This window comes from Chiloscyllium plagiosum, chromosome 1 (assembly GCF_004010195.1).
Source record: "Chiloscyllium plagiosum isolate BGI_BamShark_2017 chromosome 1, ASM401019v2, whole genome shotgun sequence".
NCBI classification, from domain to species: domain Eukaryota; kingdom Metazoa; phylum Chordata; class Chondrichthyes; order Orectolobiformes; family Hemiscylliidae; genus Chiloscyllium; species Chiloscyllium plagiosum.
The window spans coordinates 132,068,269-132,081,005 of NC_057710.1; the positions used below are offsets into that span (position 1 = coordinate 132,068,269).

A 12,737-nucleotide genomic window follows, 5' to 3' on the forward strand; every position below is an offset into this window, starting at 1 on the left:
GGTTTACCTAGGAAATTTGGTTGGCATGGATAAGTTGGACCAAAGGGTCTATTTCTGTGTCATACATCCCTCTGTCTCCATGACTGTGTGACTGGATGGAGGAGTTAGAAAGAAGCTGTTCCTGTTTCTAAAACAGAAAGGAACAAGAGTTTAAAGTGATGTGTGAACGAAGCAAGGGTGATGTGAGAAAAAGGCTTTTTTACATCGTGAATACTTAAGCTATGGCATGCACTGCCTGGAAATGTCACGGAGGAAGGCCGAATTGAGGAATTCAAGAGGGCATTGAGTCATAGAGATGTACAGCATGGAAACAGACCCTCGGTCCAACCTGTCCATGCCAACCAGATATCCCAATCCAATCTAGTCCCACCTGCCAGCACCCAGCCCATATCCCTCCAAACCCTTTCTATTCATACACCCATCCAAATGTTGGGTGTATGAATAGAAAGGGTTTGGAGGGATATGGGCTGGGTGCTGGCAGGTGGGACTAGATTGGATTGGGATATCTGGTTGGCATGGACAGGTTGGACCGAGGGTCTGTTTCCATGCTGTACTTCTCACTTCCCTATCTTCCTGCAACTCTACTTTCAAGGAGCTATGAACCTGCACTCCAAGGTCTTTTTGTTCAGTAACACTCCCTAGGACCTTACCATTAAGTGCATAAGTCCTGCTAAGATTTGCTTTTGCAAAATGCAGCACCTTGCATTTATCTAAATTAAACTCCATCTGCCCTTTGGCCCATCTGATCAAGATCCTGTTGTAATTTGAGGTAACAATCTTCACTGTCCACTATACCTCCAATTTTGGTGTCATTTGCAAACTTACTAACTATATCTCTTATGCTCACATCCAAATCATTTATATAAATGACGAAAAGTAGTGGACCCAGCATCGATCCTTGTGGCACTCCACTGGTCACAGGCCTCCAGTCTGAAAAACAACCATTCACTCCCACCCTCTGTCACCTACCTTAAAGCCAATTCTATATCCAAATGGCTAATTCTCTCTGTATTCCATGAAATCTAACCTTGCCAACCAGTCTCCTGTGGGGAACCTTGTCGAACGCCATACTGAAGTCCATATAGATCACATCTACCACTCTGCCTTTGTTACTTCTTCAGAAAACTCAATCAATTTTGTGAGATATGATTTCCCATGCACAAAGCCATGTTGACTATCCCTATACAGTCCTTGCCCTTCCAAAGATACATCCTGTTTCTCAGGATCTCCTCCAACAACTTGCCCACTACTGATGTCAGGCTCACCGGTCTATAGTTTTCTGGCTTGTCTTTACTGTCCTTCTTAAACAGTGGCACCACATTAGCCAACCTCCAGTCTTCCTGCACCTCACCTGTAACTATTGATGATACAAATATCTCAGCCAGGGGCCCAGCAATCACTTCCCAGCTTCCCAGAGTTCTAGGGTACACCTGATCAGGTCCTGGGGATTTATCCATTTTTATGCATTTCAAGACATTTATTACTTCCTCCTCTGTAATATAGTCATTTTTCAAGATGTCACCATCTATTTCCTAACATTCCATACCTTCCATTCCTTTTCCACAGTAAACACTGATGCAAAATACTCGTTTAGTATCTCGCCCACCTCCTTCAGCTCCACACAAAGGCTGCCTGGTTGATCTTTGAGGGGCCCTATCCTCTCCCTAGTCACCCTTTTGTCCTTAATGTATTTGTAAAAATCCTTTGGATTCTCCTTAACTCTATTTGCCAAGCTATTTCATGTCCCCTTTTTGCCCTCCTAATTTCACTCTTAAGTATACTCCTACTGCCTTTATACTCTGCGAAGGATTCACTCTCCCTATCCTGTCTATTCCTGACATATGCTTCCTTCTTTTTCGTAACTAAACCCTCAACGTCTTTAGTCATCCAGCATTCCCTACATCTACCAGCCTTTCCTTTCACCCTAAGAGGAATATACTGTCTCTGGACTCTATCGCATTTCTGAATATTGGATGACTATTTGGATAGAAATGGTATGCAGGGATATGGGGGAAAAGGCAGAGATTGACACTAGGTAATAATAATAGTAACATCAATAATAAAAAATACTAAGTTCTTCTATAATGCAATAGCTGCATTCTTGTGCAACCCGAGTTTAAAAGCAGCGCTTAAAGTATTGGTGATGTAATTACATTACAGCCAATACATGCTTTAAAAGTTTGCACTTTAGAAACAGCATCCCCAATTAGTCAATTGCGTTACAGCGAATTTACGTTGATGAAATGTGCATTATAGCAGAGTGACCTATAGGCGGCCAAATGGTCTCCTTCTGCACCATACCAATTTTAAGATTTTGTGATTTTTAGCCCTGTTATTTTCTCTGGTATGTTTTCTCTATGAAGGTTATTGTATTTATTCCAGTCTTCCTTTTGGCCTTTAATTACTTAGCAATCTTGGAATCTTATGGCTGGCTTATCCACTTCCTAGAATTCTTCTTTCCCTCTAGGATATATCCTTGTTCTGAGGCATGAACTATTTTCTTAATTATCTGCCTTTGTTCCTTCACTGTATTTGCTGATAAATTCCATTCCAAGTCCATTCCAGCCAGCTCTTTGCTCATTTCATGTTAATTACTCTTATTTAAGCTTTTGGATCTGACCCCTGTTCCCTCTGCTCAAACTGAATGTGTCTCATTACACATCAACAGATCCAAAAAGCTTGATCCCTGCACAGTTGGGTAGAAGAGTTAGTCATAGTTTCTTATTTTCAACAAATGAACAGCAGGTGCTTGAGCAAATGTTGCATAATCAGAGCATTTCATAATGTGCTCAGTTTTGTTTTAAAATATAAAAAAATTGGGATGTACTGTTATTATTAATCTTTTAATAATGACAGCATGGTTTAATTGGTGACACTCTCAACTCTGAATCATTGAGCACAAAAATCATAGCTGTAAAACCAGTACAGTACTGAGGAAGCATTGCACTGTCACACATGCCATGCTTCAGATGAGACATTAACACAAGGCTCCATATTCTGTTCAAATGATCATAAAAAATCTCGGGCACTATTTTGAAGATGAGCAAGAGGATAATCTCCAGTCTGTTGGCAATATTCATGTTTGAAACAGCATAACACTAAAACAGACTCCAGTCATTATCATGTTACAGTTTGTGGGAATTCACTGAAAGAAAATTAGCTGTCCCATTTCCTACATTACTGAAGGAGCTCCATTTCCAAAGTACTTAATTGACAATAAAGCAGTGAGATGTCTGGTGGTCATGCAAACTGCTGTGTAAATGCAAGTGTTTCTTTCTTGTAGGCTTAGTGCAGCTGCTCTGCAGATGAATCCTTTTAATATTAGCCACTAAATTGCTCTAAAGTTCATTTAAAAATCTAATAGCATATATTATATAATTTTGTTCATCTGATTATCTATTGTAATAACTGCTGAGATGTCTGATTTCAAGTGTAATAAACTCGGACAAGAGATATTCATCCTAGATATGGATGTGCATTTCTTTTGCCTTTTTTTTCAAGCAACATCTATAACTCTTGCCTAGGAAGTGACTATTCGTTCAGGTATCATTTGCCTAACAGAAAGCAGTTGGCTGCTAGAACAGGCAAGCTGAATGATTTTTCTTCTCAGGTAGAGAAACCTCAGCAAAGACTAGACTTTTCTTCCCCTAAATATCCTTTCCTGTTTTCTTTCCATTTTCTGAATATTACATTTAAAATAGACTCCCCAGCATTATCTCCTCCACCCCACTCCATCCGTCCTCAATGTCCCACCAAACCTTTCACATAAATCCTATACAAAGTAGCTGGATCTTTGTAAAAGATCCCTAAATAGTATAGTGGGACTTATAAACAGATAACAGTATATAAATGAATGTTCTTTTGATTAACATATTTCAAGATATCAGGAAGCCCTTTACATCCAATTGGGTATCTTTTGACATGTTCAATTTCTCCAAAATGTTAGTATGTATTTCAGTGAGTTTCATGGAGGGTTTCACTCCATAAACTCCAGTGAGTTATCTCGTGCAATTCTGTGCAACTCATCCCTAAAGTGCTGCGCTCACACTGCCATGCATTCTCCAGTGCCTGAAGAACCGCTGTTGCGGAGACATTCTGGCAGTTCCATCACTGGAGCTATATTTAAAGCCCAGCTGTGCATCACGTCAAACACTGCCATCCAGAAATAGCCCTTCACAGTACTTATAATGAGAAGAAAATAACAAAGAAAAGCATATGAAGTCACATTGGTGATATTGGAAGTAGAATCTCAAAACCATAAATATGTTGCTTTGTTATATCATCACCTCTCTGGTGGGCTGTCATTAGTAACAGCAGCTCTGAGAATGAAGTTACAAAGACTCCCCATGGTTAGCACCATGTTATGTTTAAGCCCTTTTTGAAGTTGTGCTGCTCTTTCCCTAACACGCAGCATAGCACAACACTTTGTCAGCGTTTGATGTATCAGATGTTGGAAAGCCTTCAAACGGTTGAAAAGTTCATTTTTTATTGAACAAAAGCAAGGGAAAAAATGAACACACACAAAAAAGCTGCATCTGCATTTTGGAATAGACAGAGAATTCACTTTTTGAACAAATGTAGTCAATAAATGATGATTGTGCCCAACTCACATCTGAACCAGGAGTCAACTAAGTCCTGGTCTTGCTGATGGTGTTGCTTGTTCTGTTCAATGCCCTTGTCTTCCTCCTCAGAAGACTACTGCTGCTCTCCAGATCTTCAGCATCCACTAAGCCATCACCTATCTGCTCAGTGTGCAAAGCATAGCATGTGTTACACTGTGTCCTCTGAATTGTACTGCAAGGCTCCCCAGACTGGCCCAGGTATCAGAAACTCATTTTGAACAAGCCTATTGTCTACCTTACCAAGGCTATTGTGAGCCATGGGCTGTATTTTTCTTATGCTCAGCCTCAGTTAGGGCTTGCATAATGGCGTTAATAATCCTGCTTACAGAAGATGGTCCTGATCTCCCAGCAACCATACTTAGAAGACGTCTACCCTAGAAACAAAGCATGCACAGTCTATAGCACCCTGCACTTGGGGGGGGGGGGGATTCAGCTATGTTGGAAAAGCTTACTACCTGGGCTGTGGCACAGAATTAGTCATGGCGAGATGGGATGAAGTAGTGTGATCTGGTACAAATTGCATCAGTAATAGTCTTGATACATTTGTGGATCAAGAATCCCCAGTGGAATCTTGGGAGCAGGTGGTTGTATAAAAAAATGAGTGCAGGGTTCACATAGATGGCTACTGGAATAGGTTCCTTTCAGTTCGCAAGTGCTGCTCCAATTTGTTATGGGTCATTGCTGGTCTCCAGCAGCAAGCACCTTGTTCATCTGGAGATGATGACATCAGGGACATCTTCTGACGCATTCCAAGAGAACCTTTGCTTGCCTAATGTGCTGCTGCTTCTGCATCTTTGTTGCACTGTAGCCTCTGACAATAACTCCTGCTGTGACTAGATCAATTGATCAAATTTCCATTAAACACATATGGGCAATACCTGAAAGTGGAAAAGGTCCTCTTTATATGAGCACTCATTATTCATATCACACAATGTTAGTGGGATGTGGAGCACTGCAACAAGGCAGCCATGGAATGCTTGTATGTAGACCTTGAACATGGTGGATCCTATGTGTGCAGCATGAGCCATGGTACACAAATGCAGTAGATTATAAATTCAGTAAGATTACGGAAACCTTACTCCCACCTCCCCCACCCCTTTTTGCCCACATCATCCAAGAAAGACAGCTTTGCATTGACAGAAGGTTGACAAATTGTTCAAGATGAAAGGAAATTTGCTTTAATCCTTGTGCAATCTATTAGATCTTTGGAGTTTCTGCTGCATAGGTTCCCCATGTAAAATTCTATGGATTACAGATATATTAAACTGTACCAGGTAAGTGCCTGATTAATGGAATTGCCCTTTCAAGGGCCTCAGTTACAACAGAGTCTGCATCCTCAGACTGGAAAAGAAATTCTCCAGCTAGGCCAGGTGTGACTACACTTATCCTTTATTCATAATGCACATTTGAGAGTTGAAAGAGGATGGAAGACAACACAAATCACATCGGAATGGCAAGCTCATCCTCTTAAAGGCTTGGTGTGTCACCTAGATTATGTCCCTTTCTGCCTTGCCCTCCCTGCTAACTCTAGCAACTCCAAGGTTACACAAACCCCTAATCAACTCCACCTCTCACTTTTACCACCAATTCTTAGGCCTACAACACAATGGTTGGCATGTCTATGATGCACTGTGCCCATCAGAGCCAGGAACCCTCCTCTCATGTCCAATTATCCCCTATTTCTGTCAAATTGCCCTAATCATAAATATTGCCCCTTCCACATTCAAAAATGCTGCCTCAAATCTTTATTAGTGGACATCCCCAACTTTCCCACCATAGCATATGTCGCTGATAACTCTCTTGACCTTCACGAAACAGATTCTCAGGATTGACCATAGCTCATTTTTCTGCCTGACTTGGAAAGACAGCTATGACTGATGAGTAGTCAGTCCCAATTCTTCACTTTGCAGCTTCCTAACTGCTTTAACTCTAAATCAAAAGCAAAAATACCACTGATCATGGAAATCTGAAATAAAAATCAAAAAGTGCTAGAGAAACTCAGGAGCATGGCAGTATCTATGGAGACAGATATAGAGTTTGCATTGATTCCAGAACATTCTGAACTGAAAGGAACTGGATTTTTTAAAAAAATATATACTAGTGACAGTGGGAGGAGGAGCAAAGACAAAAGTAACGGTGGTAAAGGAGTGATAGACACTTAAAACAGGTGTAAATATTAGCCGCAAAAAAGGAGAAAATGAGTCAGCTCTGCTAAGATCAAAGCCAACAACACAAACAAAAGCAAAATACTGCAGTTGCTAGAAACTGTAAATAAAAACACTGCTATAGACGCTCAGCAGGTCTGGCAGCATGTATTGACAGAGAAATAGTTAATGTTTTAATCCAGTGTGACTCATCTTCAGATAAAGATACTGCCGAGGATGTGTGTGCGCGCAAAGGTTATTCACTGATGTCATGGAACTTAGTATGGAGTCCTACAGACTGTAAAGTGCCTAAGTGGAAAAAGTGCTGTCTCGAGATACTATAGCAGACAAAGGATGGAAATGTTAGCAAGAAAGCAAATGGTTCTTTGAAATGGCAAGTAAATGGAAGGGCAAGGTCACATCTACAAAGGAGAAAAGTTTTCTAATATGTAGTCACCCAGTCTGTATTAGGTCTCACCAATATAAAGGAGTCTGCACTGTGAGCAGTGAATGCTGTAGCCAAGATTAAATGCAATACAAGTAAAACACTGTTCCAACTGAAAGTTAAAAATCACACAACACCAGGTTATAGTCCAACAGGTTTAATTGGAAGCACACTAGCTTTCAGAGCGAAGCTCCTTCATCTGGTGTTGTGTGATTTTTAACTTTGTACACCCCAGTCCAACACCGGCATCTCCAAATCATGTCAACTGAAAGTAACGTTCAGGGCCTTGGATGATAAGGTGGGAGATGAATGGGCAACTGTTGCACCTTCTGCAATCACATGGGAAGATGCTAAGGAGGAAGGGAAGTGGTGTTAGGAGTGATAGAAGAGTTGGTCAGGTGTCTCAGAAGGAATGGTCTCTGTGGCAGGCTGACATTGGAGGGGAAAGATAAGTGTGGTGTTAAGCTCCTCTGAAAAAACTTTCCAGACTCATACCAGACTTGAAACATCAACTTCCCCCACCGCTACTAGTCCTCTGACTGATTGTACTGGGTCTGTAGGACTAACTGTGGCCCCAGTTTAGACTGTAAATTTATAAAACCAGACTGTTCCAAGAGGTCTACTAACCATACACAAGCCTTTGGGCTGAGATCAGATGCTGTGGAGGACCTGCATGACAACAACCCTTAACTGAGTACTACTCCCCATAGATTTTGAACCGTGGCCGTTATGAGCCAATGTGCTTGTCACCATCACCTACTTTAGGTGTGATCAGTGTAGCATGTTGCTATATAGCAACATCTCCAAACCCTTTGACTGATCACTGCTGGCAATCATGACAAGGTCAGCTTTGTACTTGCACTAAAAAGTGATGCAAAGATGCAATAAATAAAGTAAGCATTAAATTTGAGTGTACTAAGTTAGCATAAGAGCACCAAGATGACTCTTCATGAAAGGTGTCAGTGCACTCCAAAATGAAGTGGTGGAGGTAGAACTGTATTGAGAGTTGGAAATGCATTATGATGTGGTGAGACTGGTACATTTACGATGGCAACCTTTGTGGGTGAACAATGCAGGTGGTCATTGTCCCTGGAGCTTGTCCTAAGATGTTGGAATGTTGCCCAGGGTTGAGACCAAAATAACTATGGGTCAAGCTAGAGCTGCTAGCAACCTGCTCAGACCTTCATGTTGGGAACTATTACAATCTAGCTTCCCTATCATTACCTCAAAAAAACAGCAAATTTCATATCAGTGAGACATTAGGTAATTAGGTGAGATGTCAAGACATGCAAATAGGTCTATTGATACTCACTTACAAGATTCTCAGCTCACCTTTGATTATGAATGGGAACCATCAGAGTCAGTGCTCACACTGAGGCAGAAGATTGAAATTTTGAGCACTGCTCAAATTCCAGTATAGTCTAAATTGATATTAGATTCCCTACAGTATGGAAACAGTCCCTTCGTCCCAACAAATCCACACCAACACTCCGAAGAGTAACCACCCAGACTCATTCCGCTACCCTATATTTAACCCCAACTGATGCACCTAACACTTTGGGCAATTTAGCATGGCCAATTCACCTGACCTACACATCATTTGGATTATGGGAGGAAACCCACGCAGACACGGGGAGAAAATGCAAACGCCACACAGACAGTTGCCTGAGACGGGGGAATCGAACCAGAGTTCCTGGTGCTGTGAGGCAGCAGTGTTAACCACTGAGCCACCGTGCCATCCAAGAATCTCTAAGTACTCACCGAAATCGATCTGGCCAATATCTTTGCTGCTTGTGAAATGTTGGGTGTAAGCCTAATCTTTCCTCCTATCTAAAATCCCTCATTTCTTGCATCATTCTCGTAAATCTCCTTTGCACTCTTGCCCAGGGCTTTAAACATCCTTCCTTGAAGGTGGCCAGGCAAGTTGAAACAATTGTTAAGGTGGCTTACATAATCTTTGGGTTTATAAATAAAGGCACATAGTATAAAAGCAAAGTGATTCTACACCTCTACAAATCATTGCGCAGACCAGATTTTGTGCTCAATTCTGTGCACTACATGAAAATTATCATTCTACTCAAGATAAGCCTCATTACATTTTTGAATACAAGGTGAAGTTGCAATATGGCAAAGTATAAAATATTCCAAAAACGTTGGGGTTATAAAAGCATGCAACTACGTATAATTATAACAATTGTAAAGCATGCACACAATTATCAATGTTTCGCATTTATTTAACTTTCCTGCAACAACAGATAACAGTGTATGTATTTAAAACTGTAGCTGTAATTAGACATTTACATTTTTATATATACATAAAAAAGGTTTCAGGCTATGTAATCAGTGCTTATTGCTCGACTTTATCACAGCTTTAGGCTTATCCCAACTTTCTTCAGCCTGGAGACACTGTACCTGTTATTTTACTTTAAAACAAATATCTGCATACAGTACATGTTAAGATGGACATAGTTACCACCCCACTACTCATTGCCTTCCAAAGCAATTTAACTGCATTCTCAATGGCCACTTCATGGCAGTATTGCACAGACAGTATTGAACAGAAATAAAAGTAATTACATTTTTGTATCAACTTTCCCTTGTTCAGTTATTTAAAGTTATTAGCTGTTTATATTCCTGTCTATTTTCCTACATTCAGTGGTCACCTGTGGCTCCAAGTGGGATAGAAGTAAGTTACAATCCTTATTTGGGTCACAAATTAGTAAAAATCAAGGAGGCAATAGTGATATTGAATACTCTTTTCTTAGTCAGACATGTGAATTCTAATTACAATAAATAAAATTTACACTCACAGCAGGGCTATTACATATTGCAAGTAAACACATCACACTGTAGACAAACTATGACAGATACAGGAAGCAACACTGGGCTACATTAAGTAGAGTAGTTACAAAACAGTGAATTGTGTGCCCCAAAGACGTTCAAAAGAACAAGCTGCCAAGATGAAATCATTGAAAATTAACAGCCATTGACATACAATTCATCTATATTTTAATGGGAAAATATGAAGACCACGTAAAAATACTTTGGCAAGTGATGGGCAACAATACATGGAGCTGTTTCATTTGTGCAGCAAATATGACCTTCTCATTTACAGGTTATGCATCAAAACAGAGTAGACCAAGAAGAGGTAGCAGAAATAAGAGAATATAAACCTTCAGCTTGGTTCATATATCCAAAATGTCCGTTCATGATGGAACCTAAGCCGTCCTAATATAGTTGAAAAATTAATTTTCAAACCACTTTTATTCAATGTATATTCTAAAATCAGATGATGGATAATGTTACTGCTGTATTTCATGTTTTAATATACATTTTAAAAACTCTGTAGAATAGGTGATATACCCAAAACTCAGTGAAATGTGATGTCAGAAATGTTGTCACCTATCACAAATGCAGTATTTTTAAATGGGATTTGCAGAGCACTTATCAGAGTAAAAAAAAATTGTGCACCTAAAAACGTGCTGTTTCATTCATGTTTTAAATAACAGTGCTTCATTTCTCAATTGTGAATTATGACAATAGCACGTTCTAAGATACACAATCTATTTGTACCTCATCAACTCCACAATCTGTAATTAAGTTCAAAAAGACTAAAAGGTGATAATTATGTAGTCACTGAGCACTACTTGACAAGATGATTAAACTTCATGCTGACTGATTTTGTGAAGGATTTGCATGCAAGGGTTACCGGGATTTGTGCCCAACCTATTTTAAAAAATCTTGAATGGTGAAAAAGCACGTTCAATCCTTTAGTATTCAGCAGATCGTACCACCCTGTTTTTCATCAGAAGGAAAATATTCAGCATCAACAAGTAAAACATCTTTGTATGGGTCCAATAATTGACTAGACCACCATCACAATTGGATTAGTGTATTATTCAATGTAGTCCTAGCTAACATAATCTTCTGTCAACACCAAAACAAACAAAAAAAAACAAATCAAACTTAATGAATTTTACCCAAGTATCAAACCCTTCATCGTTTTGCTTTTTTTTTAAAAAGTGGGGCACACAACACACTTAAATCGCAAAACAATTTATAAAAATCCATAATAAAATGTTCCAAGAATTAAGGCCCTTATAGTTTCAGTGCCAAAGTAATTTGTGCAGAAATGCCAACAATCAGATATACAATATTGCATTTTAAATTGTGCTCATCGGTCCTTTAGTCAGCACATGGATTTTTAGGCAAAACGAGGTTAAATGGTGAAAAACGTTAACAGTTATTTTCCTAAATGCTGTCAGTAGTGTGTTACACAGGTGGTATTATACCAACAGTATAGTTAACTGTTAAATATATTCCAGTATTAGAGGATAGACAATATTATTCATTTCACTTTCTTTTCATGTTTGACGTGACCATTCTTCCGATGTTTACCATTTGCTATTCCATTGTAGCAGTGTCCATTACTTTTACTGTGCACTATTTTAGATGAAAACCTTTTGGCAATCAACTTTACTATCCACAATACTACCTTGAATGCAACAAAAAAGCTCAATGAAACAAGCAGAACTGCATCCAATAAGAAGTACTGATAGAACCGGATATTATAAACAGCAGCACGAAGATGTTCTGCTCCACTGTAACGAAGAATGTAGTTAATCCAGTAAACAGTTCGGCTCACAGGATGCTCGGGCTGGTCTCTATGAATCTGAGATAACTGTTCAGCACGTTGCTTGTAACTAAGAGCAAAAATAGAAAAAACATTTTGCATCAAGAGGTTTGACAGCCATTAAAATGTATAATATCAGTGAAAACTTGCAATTATCTAACAAATACTTGAAATATATCGGGGTTACTTCACTCCCAAATGCCATTCCAATCTCTTACGAAAATTAATCTCAGCAATGACCAGAGAGAAGTTGTAAATAGAAACAACAATCTGGGATCATCCAAGTCCAAAATTGGAGGTGTAGGGGACAGCGAAGAAGGTTCCCTCAGATTACAATGGGATCTTGACCAGATGGGCCAATGGGCTGAGAAGTGGCAATGGAGTTTAACTCAGATAAGTGCGAGGTGCTGCATTTTGGAAAGCAAATCTTAGCAGGACTTATACACTTAATGGTAAGGTCCTAGGGAGTGTTGCTGAACAAAGAGACCTTGGAGTGCAGATTCATAGCTCCTTGAAAGTGGAGTCACAGGTATATAGGATAGTGAAGGATGAGTTTGGTATGCTTTCCTTTATTAGTCAGAGTATTGACTACAGATTTTGGGAGGAGAAAGTGAGGTCTGCAGATGCTGGAGATCAAAGTTGAAACTTTATTGCTGGAACAGCACAGCAGGTCAGGCAGCATCCAGGGAACAGGAGATTCGACGTTTCGGGCACAGGCCCTTCTTCAGGAATGAGCAGAGAGTGTTCAGCAGGAGAAGATAAAAGGTAGGGAGGAGGGACTTGGAGGAGGGGAGTTGGAAATGTGATAGGTGGAAAGAGGTCAAGGTGAGGGTGATAGGTCGGAGTAGGACGGAGGCGGAGAGGTCAAGAAGAAGACTACAGGTCAGGAAGGC

General features: G+C 39.9%; 1 protein-coding gene across 2 annotated transcripts in view; it reads right to left on the reverse strand.

The window, feature by feature from the left end:
* Nucleotides 1-9,267: 9,267 nt before the first annotated feature.
* ugt8 (UDP glycosyltransferase 8) overlaps nucleotides 9,268-12,737 on the reverse strand; it is an 85,791-nt gene continuing 82,321 nt past the window's right edge. For both annotated transcript variants that reach the window (XM_043696937.1, XM_043696927.1), the window contains exon 6: nucleotides 9,268-11,914. In XM_043696937.1, coding sequence (XP_043552872.1) covers nucleotides 11,560-11,914 — 355 coding nt within the window. In that variant the 3' untranslated portion in view covers nucleotides 9,268-11,559. The remainder of the gene's footprint in view (nucleotides 11,915-12,737) is intronic.